Raw genomic sequence first — 15,344 nt, 5'->3', positions numbered from 1 at the left:
GCCACCAGAAACCCACCAGAAAAGTTGTTTACCTCCTAGAGGAAGAAGGTTCATAGAAATGAACATAGGTTTAGAGCTGGAAGGAACTTCAGAATACATCTAGTCTAACTCCATCACTTTACAGATAATGAAACCAAGGTCCTCAGAGGGTGGTTTGCCTAAGGTCATGCAGATTGTATGACAGGGATCCAGGAATGGAACCTAAATGTTATGACTCCAAAGTTAGCACTCAGTATCCCACAGTATCATGGTATCTTGTAGAGGGCTCCATGGAGCTTCTTACTGTAGCTAAAGACATAGGTTAGTGCTCATTTCCTGCTGACTGGTATAGGGAAGTAACCTTTCCTCATGGGGATGTCGGCATATTGTCATCATTGTGCTGTCTCATGCCCTGTGTAGACACACTCTACCCTATAATTGACAAGAAAGTGGGATCCTCAGGGTTTCCTTAGCTACTCTATCACTCCTGAAGCATGTGGCTAAGACCCTGAGTACCTGGGCAGTGGGACAACCCAGGGAATGGGGAACCTATCTCCATACTTGTCCCTGGATTCTGCTGTGCCCACATGTGCCTAGCAGGGACTTGACCTACTTGGGTGATTCCAGAGTAGCAGAAGCTGGACTATAAAAGACTTGCAAAGGTTGGAAAACACACCTAAGGAACATTCTTGGGGCTCAAAGGTCTCTGGGAAACATGTTCTTGGTTTGAGATCTGATGATAAGGAAAGTTACAAGGCTGAGAAACTGTCCTGGCTGTGGGGAGGCAGGGAAGGTAGCTGCTATCTGTCACAGATACTCCAGATAAGACAAGGAGGACAAAGGAGCAGGATTGTACAACACCCTGACTGGGGAGAGGAGAAGAAAGGGGGCAGGCTGAAATCTTTCAGCAATTTTCAGCTTGGGCCTAGGACAGGCTTGGGTTGGGCAGGGAGGACTTGGGTGGGCACGTAGCATATTTAGACCTCACTAAGTCCGATGGTAGAGGCCAGTCTGACAGTGAAAAGTTCAAACTATCACAGAATATCTGTGAAAAAGTCATTTTAGTATTTCGAAGTAAGGCCAATAACGCAAAATAAAACGCCACAACCATCTGCTTTAATAGCTGTTTTTGCTTGCACATGGGGTGCTGTTGATTTAAATGATTTAAAAGTTTGAAAACCATGGTTAGTAAAGCAGAGAAGTCAGTTCTGCTGAGCTCCAAGGGGTAGGAAGGCAGTAGACATGGTCAAACAGCCTTGAGGCTTGAACCAGCCTCATTTCAACTCAACATTTATTAAATACTATGTTCAAGGCACTGGAGACAGAGGCAAAAAAGAAAGAGTAGCTTTCCTCAAGTTTATGTGGCATTTTCTCCCATGCTGGGGCTGCTTGTAGTTAGTGTGGAAAAGTAGGGATTTCACTGCAGGAGTGGCCCCTAGTGCTGCTAGAGAATAAGGGCATGTGTGCAGGAGAGAAGCTGAAAGGGGCAGGAAATGATGGCCAGCGCAGCAGGGGAGCATGGCTGCCTGGGTTTACTAGGACCTTCCCTTCTGGGTACCTTTCTGCTTTACCTGAACCCTTCTTGACAATGAAGGGAAACCAATGGACTGTGTCCTGTGTGTTCTTGGGGCCTATCTTGGGTGTCTGTGATCAATTACTCTAGGGTCTCAGCCCTGAGAAGGCACCTGGGAAAATGGACTCTGATGATCTGGTGCCCAGGCCCTTGTCCCCAGGGCCATCATGCTGTACCTATGGCAGAATTAGTCCAAGAACCCTGTCAACATTTTCTCCCCATCATTGTTTACACTATTAATTTGCAGAGCAAACTTTTTTTCTATCCTATATTACATATATAAACTTTTCTACATTATAAATATTAACTTCAACCAGGGATCTGAATTAATGAGGTTCTATCCTTCTTAACCCCTCCTTTTCATGCCTACTGAATACTGTTCACCACCTATTTAAAATTCTCTTTCCCTTAGGCTTGGTTTTATGGATTCTGGTCTCTCCCTTCCACGTCTTCAATTCTTCCTCCAGAAGGCTGTCACTCATCTCAAGATAGAGGCTCTAGAGTTCGGCTCGGCTCCAAGTCCCTTCTCAGACACTTACTAGTGGTGTCACCATGGGCAAGGCCCTATCTTATTTGAACCTCAATTTCTCCATCTATAAAATGAAGTGATGATAATACCTGTACCTCACAGGGTCATTGTGAGACTCAAGTATAATAATGTATTACTCTGCAAACTTTAAAATGCTATCTAAATGCCCCTTGTTATCGTCATTATCATCATCTCACTCCACTGTTCAGAAACCTTGTATGACTCCTAGTTACCTAAAAATAATCCCATATATTTTTAGAATGCTTTGTAGTCATCAAACACTTTGATATCTACTATCTCATTTGACCCCTACAATCAAGGGCAAATATTATTATTTCTTTTTATACATAAGGAAACTGAGGTTCAGGGAGAAGTGGCTTGCCAGCATCCTTCACTTCCGTTTCGGAAGGTGCATTGGAGCCTCTCCCTGATTCAGACTCTGGGCCATGGCATCTAGAGATGATTCTGTGGAGGCTGAGGAGCCCAAGGGAGGATGCTGCCTAACAAACTGACTTCACAGATGCTGGAGACAAGACTCAGTGCCTAAGGGGGGCTAAGCGCCAAGGGGCAGCTAGAAGGCCCAGGAGAGGCAAGGAGAGGACAGCCGAGGGGAGCAGATTCCCAGAAGTTCCTGTCTTCCCAGTTCTAGGCTGAGACAAACCCTAACCACAAGTTAGAACTTGCTGTCCTATGAGCCTCACTGCAAATTAAACTGCCATCCTTGGGAGCCAAACCAGTAAATATACTGACTGATGGAGGCAACTTGGGCAGACTTTTCCTATTTTAAAATGGCTTGTGGGCTGAACCCCTGCAGAGACCCATTAGTACAGAGCTCTTAGTGGAGGAAGAGGGAAATGGCACCACCTTGACGATGGTGGTCAGCAGAAAGGGGTGCCTGTCCTGGCTCCCCAGTCACTGCGCTGAGGAAGCCTGTGTGGGGCAGAGAAGAAATGGGTGGCCCAAATGGTCCAAGGACCAGTGCCAGTGGGGAATATTCTGCTGAGTTATATGTCCAATGGCCAACCATGAGGGGCTGATAAGCTTGTCTCTCTACCTGGGATCATACAGTATGTACACTGTATCAAATGCTATTTTAGATGGAAGGACAGATAGATATGTACACATGTATATTATTTATATCAAAGTTCTTTACAAACCATCAAGTGTCATCTAAGCATCAACGACTATTTTTTTTACATAATTTATTGCACAAGACACACACACGTCAGCTGGAAGCCAGGACTAGGGAAACATTCTTACAGGGAAGCCGTGCTAGCCCAGAGCTAAGCGATTTCAGAGTAAGAAGCAGAGAGATGGAGGAATGAAGGAATGAATGAAAGCACAGTGGCAGACAGAGGCTGCCCAGCACAAAGGCCCCTAGAGTCAGACAAGGACGGTCAGGGCTGCCCACAGCCAGGCCTGTCCTGGAACCAGCCTGCTTACAGGGGAGGGTGATAAACGTATGCCCTTCTGACAGCCTGGAGAATGCCCACAGCTCACTTCCCATCAATCGACTCCAGTCCTGTTATTAACTGACAAAGCATTTCTGAAAGGAGCTAGGACTAGGATTTGAAAACTGTGGCTATGGAGGAGACTTTGGTGACTTTGGTTGGGGCAAAAGTGATAATCTAGGCTGGGCAGAGGCAGGGCTGTTAGCTAACCCCTTCCTACGTCCTTGCCTAGCCCTACTTTCATCGCTAATCAGTCACTGCCAGGGAGCCTAGAGAACACAGATTTAGGGCTGGAAGGGGTCTTAGAAGCCATCTAGTTCAGCTCCCTAATTTTTCATATAAAAAACAGGCTTTGAGAGGTTAAGTGACTTATCCAAAGTCACAAATGTGATAAGTTATGAAGCTGGGAATAAGGATTTGAACTCAGGTTCAACTCCAAATGTAGGTTTCCTTTTGCTGTACCTAACTCCTTCAATGACCCCTGCCTGAGAGAGGTTCAGTTTGGCTGAAAGTCTGAACTCACCAGGCAGGTCCCAGCCTGGGCCCCAGCCTCAGGAAGCCCTAGGGACAAGTGGATGGCCAAGTGGGGTGGGGGTGATGGTGAGGGTGTTCTCCCTCCCAGCAGGACTCCTTTCATAGCCTGGCCCAATCTGGGACTCTCAGGAAAAGACTGGGGACAACTGTGCCAAATGCAAAGAAACAAATGGTTCCCCAGGGATTGTTGGAGGGACCCAAATGTTCTTTGTATAGAAACAGGGCTTGAGGGGTAGTGTGCTTGAAGGCTGGGGGAAGGGCACTGAGCACTGAATAGACCTAGGATAAACTCAGTACGAGGTGCTGCTGCTCTGGATGTATTAAAGCTCCCTTCCTCTGTCCCTGGGACTTGGAGTCTATTTGTTTTTTCCCTGTGAGTGAGGCTGTGAGGAAGGATCAATCCTGTCTCACCTTGCTCTTCCTTTGAAATTTTGAAGGTGGCCTGGGAACTGTGATTCTCCCCATCTCATCCTTCATGGCTACTACTGATCCTTTTTCTAACTAAAGATGCCATTCAGTAGTGTGGTGGAGAAGCGGCTTTCAAGTATTTGCAGTGAGGAGTTAGGAGTGGGTTTTCACTTTTAACTCCATCAAACAGGCTGTCCTGGCTTCTTTCTGGACACCTGACAACTGCACTTGTGCTCACATTTTACCCAGAGTTCCACTGGGAATATTAATGTAACAGCTAACATGAAGATAGTGCTTTAAGTTTGCTTTATAGGGAAGAGCCCTTGGTACCTCCCAGCAGATCCTAGTTTTCCTTTGTTTATTAACATGCCTTAAGCTATTTTCGCTTATTTCCAGAGCATGATGGAGTGTAGCGAGGCCTGGAGCTGGAGTCAGGGGACGTGGGTTTGAATCCCAAATCTGTCACACAAATACCAACTTGTGTGGCCTTGGGCAAGTCACTTTTCTCTTGGCCTGGGTTTCTTCATCTGTCAAATGAGGGGATTGTCTTGTATGATCTCAAAGTATCTCCCAATTTTAAGCCCCAAGATTATGTGATCCACCAGGATCCATAATAGAGCCCAGCTCAGCAGGTCTGAGGGCCCAGGCCAGAGTTATGGGCCATACCTAGAGAAGAGATGCTCTTAGCTCTCTTCTAACCAAGGCCTACATATTTCTTCTTTATCCTCCAGACCCTTGTGTAGACCACCATGATAGGAACTCCCTCCCCCAAGCAGAGCTGTCTGGGCTTGAAGACTTTCCTAGAGAATGAGCACAAGTCCAAACAACCAGGGTGGAAAGTGTGCCCCAACCCTGGGAAAGCTCTCAGTGCCCCAGGTGCAAAATGCAAATGAACGATTAGACAACAATTAATTGTCCCTTTAATAACACACCCAGCCTGGCCATAAAACAAAGGCACTGGAGCAAGGGTAGGAGGGCAGCCTGCCTAATCTCCCTACCTGGCCTCTTGGTCCCCAACTCCTTGGCAGTCCAGACTCAGTACTAGCACAGCCAATTCATTGGTGGGCTGGTGAGAACATAGGCCACAGCTGGAAACTGCATAATGGGCAGTTGGAGAGAAAGCTCTGTCTTTCACCAAACTCACCCACTCTTGTCCCAGTCCTTGATCAGAGACAAAATTTGACTTTGAAACTACTGGGTTCCCTAGGAATAAGGCAAAGGTCCTACCTCCTAGTAATGGGGCATTTTCCTCCTTCTGCCATCCCTTCTTCTCCCATTTAAAAATTCGCAGCATGTAAGGTTTGGGGTTAGTTTCAGTTAGAAGGTGAATTATGTGGAATTTCTTTTCCATAGAGGAAAAGGAGTTACATAGTTTCCAGGCTGTTAGGTGGGGTCCCAGATCCTACTCACTGAAATGGAAATAATTTAGTGCCTAAGTCCCTTCTCTCCTAATCATTCTTCTAAGTCAGACTCTCCGAGAAGTAGATAAGAGTTCATACTTGCTCTTCTCTAGAAGTTCCATAAACTACAAAGACCTCAGGCCCAGAAGGTGAGACTTTTCAGATCACATGACAGACGCCCTGCTTCCTCTCTCCCAGGCTAAATACATCTCTTCCTTGGGAAAGTGCCACATCTAAGTGCCCTTCTGACCCCTCTGCCATGGCCAGACTATGGTAGGAGGTTGATACAGGGAACAAATCAATGCTTTCCAACTCTGATGACTGGAATGAGAAACCCTTCTATTTTCAGTGTGATCAACTCAAGCATTTCTTAAACAGCCACTGTGTAGAAAGGTGCCGTGATAAGCACAGAGGACAAATGGCAGTGGCCCTCAAGAAGCCTACTTTGAACCAGGAGAAGGCACATTTATAAACAAGTCAGTCAATAAAACATAATTTGAGGAGGGCTAGAGCACCAATGGCTAGGGAGACCAGAAAAGGTTCCTTTCAGGAGGTAAGACCGGAATTGAGCTTTGCAGAAAAAAAGCTAAGAATTCTGAGAGGTGGAGGTGAGGAGAGAGGGCAGGTGCTTCAGTCACAGGAGACAGCCTTTGTAAAGTCAAAGAGGAAGGAGACGGATGTTGAGTGTGCCTGTTTGTGTATAATACAGAGTGCATGAGGGGAGTGATGAGGCAGTTTGTTTGGAGCCAGATCATGAAGGGTTGCAAATGCAGATGAGTTTGTATTTCATCCTCCAGGAAGAGGGATCCATTGATAATTTTTGAGTTAAACAGTGAGAGATGCGGTTAACTTCAGAGGTTATTTTGGTAGCTGGGTGGAGTGGGGAGAGACTAGAAGGAGAGAGATTACTTTAAGAGGCACCTAAGAATAGGGCCTGAATTTGGGTGGTAGCTTTGTGAATGAAGAGAAGGGTGCAGATATCAGAGATATTATGGAAGCAGAATCAATGAAACTTGGCAATTAATTAGATATGAAAAGGGAAAGGTCATGAGGAAGAGAGAAGAATATAGGATGACTTTAAGGTTGCACACCTGGGTGATTGGAAAAATGGTGATACCCAGCAGAAATGGAAGTCTGAAAGGGGGGTGGGTTGAAGGGGAAAAAAATAATGAATTCTCTTAGACATGCTGAGTTTCCAATGCCAATGGGACATTCAGGGAGAGAAGTCTAGCAGGAAGTAGATGACATGGGACTAGAATTCAAGAGAGATTAGAGCTAAGTATATAGATTTTAACCAATCAAAATACATTTATTTAGCACCTGTGGGGGGGAATACAAATTTAAAAAAAGAGAGTCCCTACCATTAAGGAGCTCACAATCCAAAGGGGGAACACAACACGCAAAAGGAAGCTGAGAAGCAGGGGTGGAAAGTGGGAGGTAGGGGGGAAAAACCAGAGAAGTCTTAAAGTATGAGAAGCCATCAGTGCCCAGAAGGGAATTGAACCTATGAGAGGTAATGAGGTAAAGAGAAAGAACTAGAGATATGAGAATGGCCTAAGCCAGAGCTTTGTGGAACACTTGGATGGTAATAGGTAGGAAAGAGAGGATGATACAGCGAAAGAGAGTGGGAAGGAGCAGGAGAACCAGGAGAGATTTGGGTCATGAAAGCCAGGAGGGTAAGAGTATCTAGGAAGGGGAAGAGGGGTTGCTGAGGAAAGTCTATTATCAGTTTTAGCAAATGAAAGATTTTTGGTAATGCTGGAAAAGACCTCTACGGTGGTCTGAAGTTGAGCTTGCTAGTCAGGGGTTAAGAAGTGAGGGAAGGTGAGAAATTAGTGGCTGTGAATGTAGATAGCTTTTTCTGGTAGCCTGGCTGTAAAGAGAAGGAGAGATCTAGGAGAGCTCAAGCCGATGGCAGGGTCTAAAGAAGGGTTTTTAAGGGCAGGGGCTGAAGGGAAGTAGGCTGTGGATTAGGACTGAACTTCCAACACCTCCTGCTCCCTCCACCTTCAGCTGAAGACTTAAGACTCTTAACTTCACTGAGAAGAAGGAGTTTGCATTGAGTTTGCCCCCTCTCCACTTTCCTGACATCCCTGAATCGCTCCCGTTTGCTCAGTTTTCTTGTGATGAGGCAGCCCTTTTTGCCAAGATCACTTTCTACCCGTGCCCGTGATCTCATACCCTCCTGTCTTCTCCAGCAGATTGCTCCCTCAACCATTCCCCTTTCCTCAATCTTCAATCTCTCCCTGCCTTTTCCTGCTGCCTACAAACCTGCCCTAGTCTCCCCCATTCTTAAAAAACTTCACCTGGCTCTACCACTTCTAGATGCTACTGTCCTATATATTAACTCCTTTTCATAGTCAAACCCCTAGGCTATGCTCACTGACTTTACTTATTATTGTCTGAATGCAGCTAGATGGCTCAGTGGATAGAGGGCTAGACCAGGAGTCAGGAAGACCTGAGTTCAAATCTCATCTCAGATGCTGACTAGCTGTATGACCTTGGGCAAGTCACTTAACCTTTGGAGAAGGAAATGATAAGTCACTCCAGTATCTTTGCCGAGAAAACCCCACGTCACAGAGGGGTCACAAAGAGCAGGATATGACTGAACAACTCTCTTCTCAGACTTCTCAGTCTTTCATAATTTGGTTTCTAGCATCAATTAACTGAAACTGCCCTCTTCAAAGTCACCAATGAGCTCTTCAATGACAAATCTAGTGGCCTCTTCTCAGTCCCCATCATCCTCGCCTTCCTCATTTCTGCCAGTTGGCTTCCCTGGCTTCTTCAAGTCCTGATGAAAATCCCATCTTCTACAAGAAGCTTTTTCTCCTCTCCCTTTAATGCTAGTGGCCCACCTCTGAGATCACTCCCAATTTATCCTTCCTCCTGTTTGGATTTGGTTGTTTGCGTGTTGATTCTTTCATTAGACTGTGAGCTGCTTGAGAGCAGGGTCTGTTTCTGCCTTTCTTCGTATCCCCAAAGGTTAACACAGTGCCTGGCACATCGTTAGCCCTTAATAACTGCTTATTGACTATAGATTAGGAAACTGAGGTTAACAGGTTAATTGTTGAAGTACTGAAATGTTCTCTGCTTCCTCCAACTCTCCTGGGGCACACTGTGTCCAGAGCTGTCCTTTGACCCCTTGACACTATACCTTGGATTATATTTATTTGTGTACACTTAGAAATCTTTTTTTTGTGCCTTGGTTTTCTCATTTGTAAAATGGGCATGAAAATACTTGTACTGCCTCATAGAATTTTTGGAGAGCACTTTTAAAACCACATACATGGTGCTTTCCCAGTAAGAATTGGACAAGCCTTTCCCCTAAGTGGTTTCTTCAGCCTTCCTTAGGGTCAGTAGCTGGCTAGACTGCGACCACTGACCACAGCAGCTGAGTGAGGTTTTGGAACTCAGAGGGAGTCAATTTCACATGGATCAAAAACACAGTCTGTACCCAGGACAGCACCCAAGGCTTGCTCTCTATTCACCTGTGTCGTCTTCCCCTGCCAGGTAACCACTGATCTTCATCAAGCGTCTGACCTTCTCTTTGGAGATCTTCAGATATTTATCACAGTTACACACCTAAGGAGACCAAGACAGAGGGGTTAGATAGGATTCCAAGGAAAACTTGTGAGTCCTGTAGCCGGCAGACAAAGCCACAGGCTGAACCATCCGTAAAACCAACTTGCCACAAGCAGTGATCCCTTCCCCTTTCTAGGCCTCAGTTTACCTCTCTGTGAAATGAGGGGAGGCTGGCTAAGTCTTTCAGGTTTCTTCAAGCTTCAACAAGCTATGACTTTATTTGAGTTCTTCTACTGCTATACAGGATATCTATACTACTCTGGTCAGTTCTTGGCTTGGTCAGACTGTTTCATTGCATTCCATCCTATTCTATTCCCCTCCCTTTCACGAATCAGAGGCCCCTTCTGTGTGCCCGCCCACTGTACTGCTCCGTTAGCCAAGCAGGAGGATGATCCTTTAGTTTGGTCTCTGTTCACAAAACCTCCACCACCTCCTTGTGCCTGTCCTCCTGGTACTGCAGCCTGTCTTCAGAGTTCCACAGATTTAGTCACTACTTGGTGTGGAAGATCAGGGTACATGAGTGTGAGTCACCAGGCACAATGGTAATAGAGATAAAAGCACAACAAGAGGGAACTGAGTAAGAAGCCAGCCCATGGCTAGGCTGCATCATTGGTGCTCCTCAACAACACCACAGCCTGAGCTGGACCATAGGTGGCACATGAGTGCTAGGGCAACACAGGCAGACACAGTTTCCTGACTGTAATCTCTCTCTGCAAGGAGCAGGCAGGGAATTAGCCAAGAGGTGGGACTCAGGAAGGGAAATTCCCCACGAAGAGAGGGAGAAGGACTGAGGGAGGGGTGTGATCAGTATGATCAGATAGAAGAAGGAATGGCAGGTATAGAGTTCTGCTGATGTTTTACTTCCCTAACTCTGAGCCTGGTTACTGTGTGTCCTGGAGATGCTGTTGCTTCTTGGTGGGCAGGGGAATAATGGAAGTGAAGCTCCCCAGAGAGTGGGAGCCCTGGTGCCTGCCCACGGTGGGGGGAGGTTGTGGGCCCTCACTTCCCTGCCGCACCCTTCTCCCACAGGCCCTAAGAATTGCAACATTTGAGATGCTGCTTCATTGTGTGACCATGTAACAGTGTGACTTATTGATGCAACTGACCACCCACACACTCAGGGGCTGTGGCAGCTTTTTCAGGGGAGAGGGAGAAAGACAGGGAGCAGCCAGGCTGTTACCTCTGGATATTACCTTCTGAACAGGGACCTGTGCTCTATATGTGGGGGCCTGTACTAGGTACTACATATTGGAACCTTACCCTTACCTCCTGCTGGTACCTGCATCACTGCAACAAATTCTAGGGTCTGCCTTCTAAAGCATTGTCCACAGGTATGACCACAGGCTTCCTGAATACCACTTTCAATTAGGTCCCTTCACTGTTTGGGACTCTAAGTGGCTCCTTGGTATTCTCTCCCTGCCAATAGTTGCCAGGACAGGGGGCTTGCCAGTCTTGCCTGGGGGGGTCTCAGTTTGCCTGCGAATCCTTTACCTTGCTGGTTAGCCACTTCTAGGAACCAGACAGCCAAGCCTCCTTTGGCCCCTGCCTACCTTAGTTGGACAGCCACAGCTAGATCTCCCCCTGAAACACTAAGCTGGCTGCTTCCAGACCCATGAACTGTTGGTGGGTACACTGCAGGGGGGACCCACAGCTGGTGAGGGAAAGCCAGACCCTCCATGCCTGAGCCCTACCCCTGTTCCACTAAGGGTTTTGTTTCCCCCTGACCTGTCATGTTAAGATGAGAAATGGGAGTGGGGAAGAAGGGGAAAGGGCCCAGAGAAGGAGGTGCTGATACAATTAACACCAAATTCATGGGAACATTCTTCCTTTTCTCATTAAGGATGATGACACAAAGCCTTTTCGGTGGGGAAATATTTGAAGGGGGCTGAGAGACACCTCCTGGCCCCACGGCCTACCAATGGCTATCCATCCAATGGGGAGCAGGGAGTTTGTATCTGAACACAAATACAGTCCAGGTGGCTGGACAGAGGTGGCCTATGAGGCAGATCTGCCTGCAACCCCATTTTCTGTGCATGTTTTCACCCTCAAAGAAGGAGCCCAGACAGCAGGGTCAAAGCCAGATCATTTCTTTCCTCCCTCTCTGGCCCCTGCCATTCTCAGACCTCCTCCCCCTGGTGACCTTCCTGGCATTGAAAGAGTTCTATGGGCAGAGAAGAGCGAACAGCCACCCCAGCATTGTTTTGGTAATGGTGGTAATAAGAGCTAAGGAGAAAGGAGAACAGAGGTGGGGGTGGGGTTCTGATGTACAGAGAAGGGAATGGGGGGAGGGAGGAGACTAGAGCTTCCAAGCTCTACCCTTTCACAACCGGCACCTCCACTGTTGGGGAATGTTCGTTCATTCACCTGGTCAGGCTGAAGGTCTCCAGCATGGCATGGCAGGCCAGAGGTGGGGCACTGCTTCTGCTCTGCTTCAACCATGATTCCATACTGACCCAGGAGAGAGAGATCTAGTTGTAGTGTGCTAAGGGAGCATGCTGCTGGGGGTGGAGCCTCTGGTACCAGCTCATACTGAGTCACCAGGAGCTCCTAGACGAAATACTCATTGCCCATTCTGAAATGGATTCTGGCTCAGTCATCCCCACCCCTCGGGAGTTACAGGTAGTGGTTTTCCCACAGCAGTGCCACTGTTGGCCTGGGAGTGAGAACCAGCTGGTCCAGGGATGTTGGCTGGGGGACTGGGGTCAGCCTGGCCTCAGGTGACAGCACTGTGGGTTTGGGCCTGTACCAGCTAACTGGCAGCTGAGATCTCTTTCAAAAGCTTGAAAAGCAAGTTCTGTCCTGCTCAGAGCCTTCAGAGGTTCTTTTCCTGACTTCCTCTTAACTTTCACATCTTGACCCTGCTGTGGGTGGTGGGAGAAAGCCCTGTCTGTGGGTGCTGGGTCTGTTAGTCCAGCCTTGAAATTCACCTGGAGACTGTTTTATGCCTATCAGTCTAGGCACCTAAATTGCTCTTGCCTTTGGAGGCTCAAGCCAGGAAGATTCACAATGAGTCCAGAAGGATGTGTCTGAGAACTTCCATGGGACACTCCCCCACCTCCACTCCTTAACTCCTATTTCCCTCGAAGTTGTCTCTCTCTATTTCCCCATTCTCAGCTTAACAAACATGAAGCACCCAGTATGTGAAAGGCAGAGTCACCTTTTCAAACCTTTGTCTGATGGTCAGCATGGGAACAGTTGCAAGGGCGATGTCATAGATCCTTAGTTCCAAAGAAGAGACAAATGTCATTGGTGTTTGCAACCAGCAAATCCCACACCAAAGGAGGGCCAAGAGGCTTCTCTTTCTGCACCTAAAGTCTAGACTATAGGAGCCCAGGAGATGATTCTCACCTCAGTGAGAACGTGAAAGGGTGTCATTTCTGTAACAAGGAAGAATTCTGCACACCTCAGAACAAGAGTGGAAGTCACTTGCTGTCTTCTTTCTTGGCTACTCTACTGATCAATCAATCAATAAACAAAAATCAGTAATAAATACTGAATGCCTGCTAAGTGCTGATCAGCAACAGCAACCACAACTAGCATTTCTATAGTGCTTTGAAGTTTAAAAAAACATTTTTCCCTCACAAAAGCCTAGTGAGTATAAATGTGGCCATAGCTCTGTTTCACAGATGAGGAAAATGAGACTCAGAAAAAGTAACCTGCCGACCGTCACAAAGGGACTCGACACCATGGTGGGATCTGACTCTGGGTCAGTGCTTTCCCCATTATACCTCTCAGTAGCAGGGAAGGTTCTTCTCAAGGAACAATATACCTGGACTTCTTGTGGGAATGGTGCTGAGGTCACCCCTGGGCATCAAGGGAATTGAAATGAAAGCCCAAATGGCCTGGAGCACCCATGCCTTGACCATCAATCATTCTGTCTCCCAATCATTCTGTCTCCCAAGAGATCATTCTCTTCCTTCCTCTCTGATTCATCCTTGGTTCTTCCTCTTTCTCATCAGGCAGGTGGGGTAACTATACTGAGGAAAAGGAAGGGCTGTTCCAAAGCACCTGAGAACCTGAGCCATGAAGCAATCCAGCCTGGGTCTCAAAGAATACCATTCCCATGAATACTTCATCATCCACAGCTCTGTCTTGCTCCCTGTTTCCTGCATATATCCCCAGAGAGACTATGCGCTTCCTCATGGCTCTCTATCTGCTCCTCTCCTATCACCCCTATTGTATACCCCATTACGGGGCTGGGCACACAGCACACACACCATACACAACTGCTGAAGGGTAAAGAGAGTGATAGTGATGAGCATTTGGATAATACTGGTGGGCAGGCATATGACTGACATCACATCATACAGATGATCCTGGAAAGCATCAGGTCCCATCTGGTTGACCCCAGATAAATAGGCAGGTGAGTTTCTGGGAAAGAGTTCTTAGGCCATGTGTTTGCCTGCCTCACTCCCAAGGTTCTCACGAGAAGGCAGTAGCACAGAGCTCTAGAGAAATGATGCAGAAAGCAGGACCTTATCACCAGCTGCTTCCTGACTGGGGAAAGCCCCAGTCTGAGGCTCTAGGCCCTGGATTCTCACCCCCTCAGGGACTCCCTGTCAGATCAAGAGAGCCAGGGCAAGGCTCTGCCAGGATCCTGCTACTCCCTTTTTGAGAGCCGAAAGGAGCTTAATTATAAAAATAAAACTGTGGTTTTAATATGAAAAGTTTAGGAGAGAAAACTTTTCTTTTCAAATCCATGGTCCATGTTATATCAATCTCAGCTATGTTTGCTCCCTTTCCTGTGACCATCTCTCCCAGAGAGGGCAGCAACAGGATGGACGAGATATAAAATAAAACTCAAATAATGCATATTTGAGAGTTTACAAAGGGTTTTTTTTTTTTGGCAGCAACTCTGTGAAGTAGGTGACATAAATATTGTTGCAGCTACATGGTGCAGTGGATAGAACCCTGGACCTGGAATCAGGAAGACCTGAGTTCAAATTTGACCTCAGATGCTGCTAGCTGTGTGACCCTTGAGTAAGTCACTAAACCTCTGTCTGCCTCAGTCTTCTCAACTTTTAACTGGGAATAATAGCACTTACCTCCCAAGAGGATCAAATGAGATAATATTTGTAAAATAACAGTGCCTGGCACATTATAGACAATAAATGTTCGTGGTTTAAAAAAAAAAATTCCCATTTTACAGAAGAGAAAATGGAGGCTCGAAGAATTTAACTGCTTTGTTCAAAGTGACACAGTTATCAAGTGTAAGACTCTAAGATCCAGATCTGGTCTCCACTGGACTATAAATAAGCCTGGTTAAGTTCCTGGAGGGTAAGGAGAATATCTTATCTAAATAAGATGTATCTCTCCCACAGTCTAACTGGTCTACAAACAGTAGGCACTTAAAATATTTGTTGTATCTAAAATACAGGATGATTGAGGGCCCTTTTTGTTCTGAAAAAAAAAAGTGCATCTTTTTAGTCTGAAATAATCATGCATTACTATTCACATCCCTTCAAAGGCTTGTGGACCACCCCCACTCCACTCCAAGTTGAAAGGGTGGGGGGAGGAGGGAATAGACATGGAGAGGGGGGCAGAAGGAAAAAAGTCCGAAATACACGGCAAGTTACTGCTCCTCTCAATATCTACACTTTTTATTCACTTCTAAAATGTGAAGGATCCACTCCCAAAGATAAGAGGCTGACAGATGCTTGTGACCATGATGCTGTCTGAAAGTCTGTCTTTGGGAGATGGGACGGCAAGTGAGAAGATCAGGGAGAACACTCCATGGATCTCCTTTGGATTTTAACAAGCTGCTTGTTTCAGGTTCATGGCTCCTGAAGGGGTCCCACCCAACTAACACAGTCCAGGAGGGCCTGAGGGATGAGCAACCTGACCTCAGGAGGGGTAACATGCAACAGCACCTTCCGAAAACACAACTA

At 46.8% G+C, this 15,344-nt stretch overlaps 1 protein-coding gene across 5 annotated transcripts in view; it reads right to left on the bottom strand.

Annotated features, from left to right (window-relative positions):
- The window catches only part of EXD3 (exonuclease 3'-5' domain containing 3), a 429,786-nt gene that overhangs the window by 7,942 nt on the left and 406,500 nt on the right, over window positions 1-15,344 (bottom strand). For all 5 annotated transcript variants that reach the window (XM_072633114.1, XM_072633118.1, XM_072633115.1 and 2 more), the window contains one exon: window positions 9,363-9,456. In XM_072633114.1, the coding sequence (XP_072489215.1) occupies window positions 9,363-9,456 (94 nt within the window). The remainder of the gene's footprint in view (window positions 1-9,362; window positions 9,457-15,344) is intronic.

This window comes from Notamacropus eugenii, chromosome 1, assembly GCF_028372415.1.
Source record: "Notamacropus eugenii isolate mMacEug1 chromosome 1, mMacEug1.pri_v2, whole genome shotgun sequence".
Lineage (NCBI taxonomy): Eukaryota > Metazoa > Chordata > Mammalia > Diprotodontia > Macropodidae > Notamacropus > Notamacropus eugenii.
The sequence above is the reverse complement of the archived record's forward strand: the minus strand, read 5'-3'. Positions and strand labels throughout refer to the sequence as shown.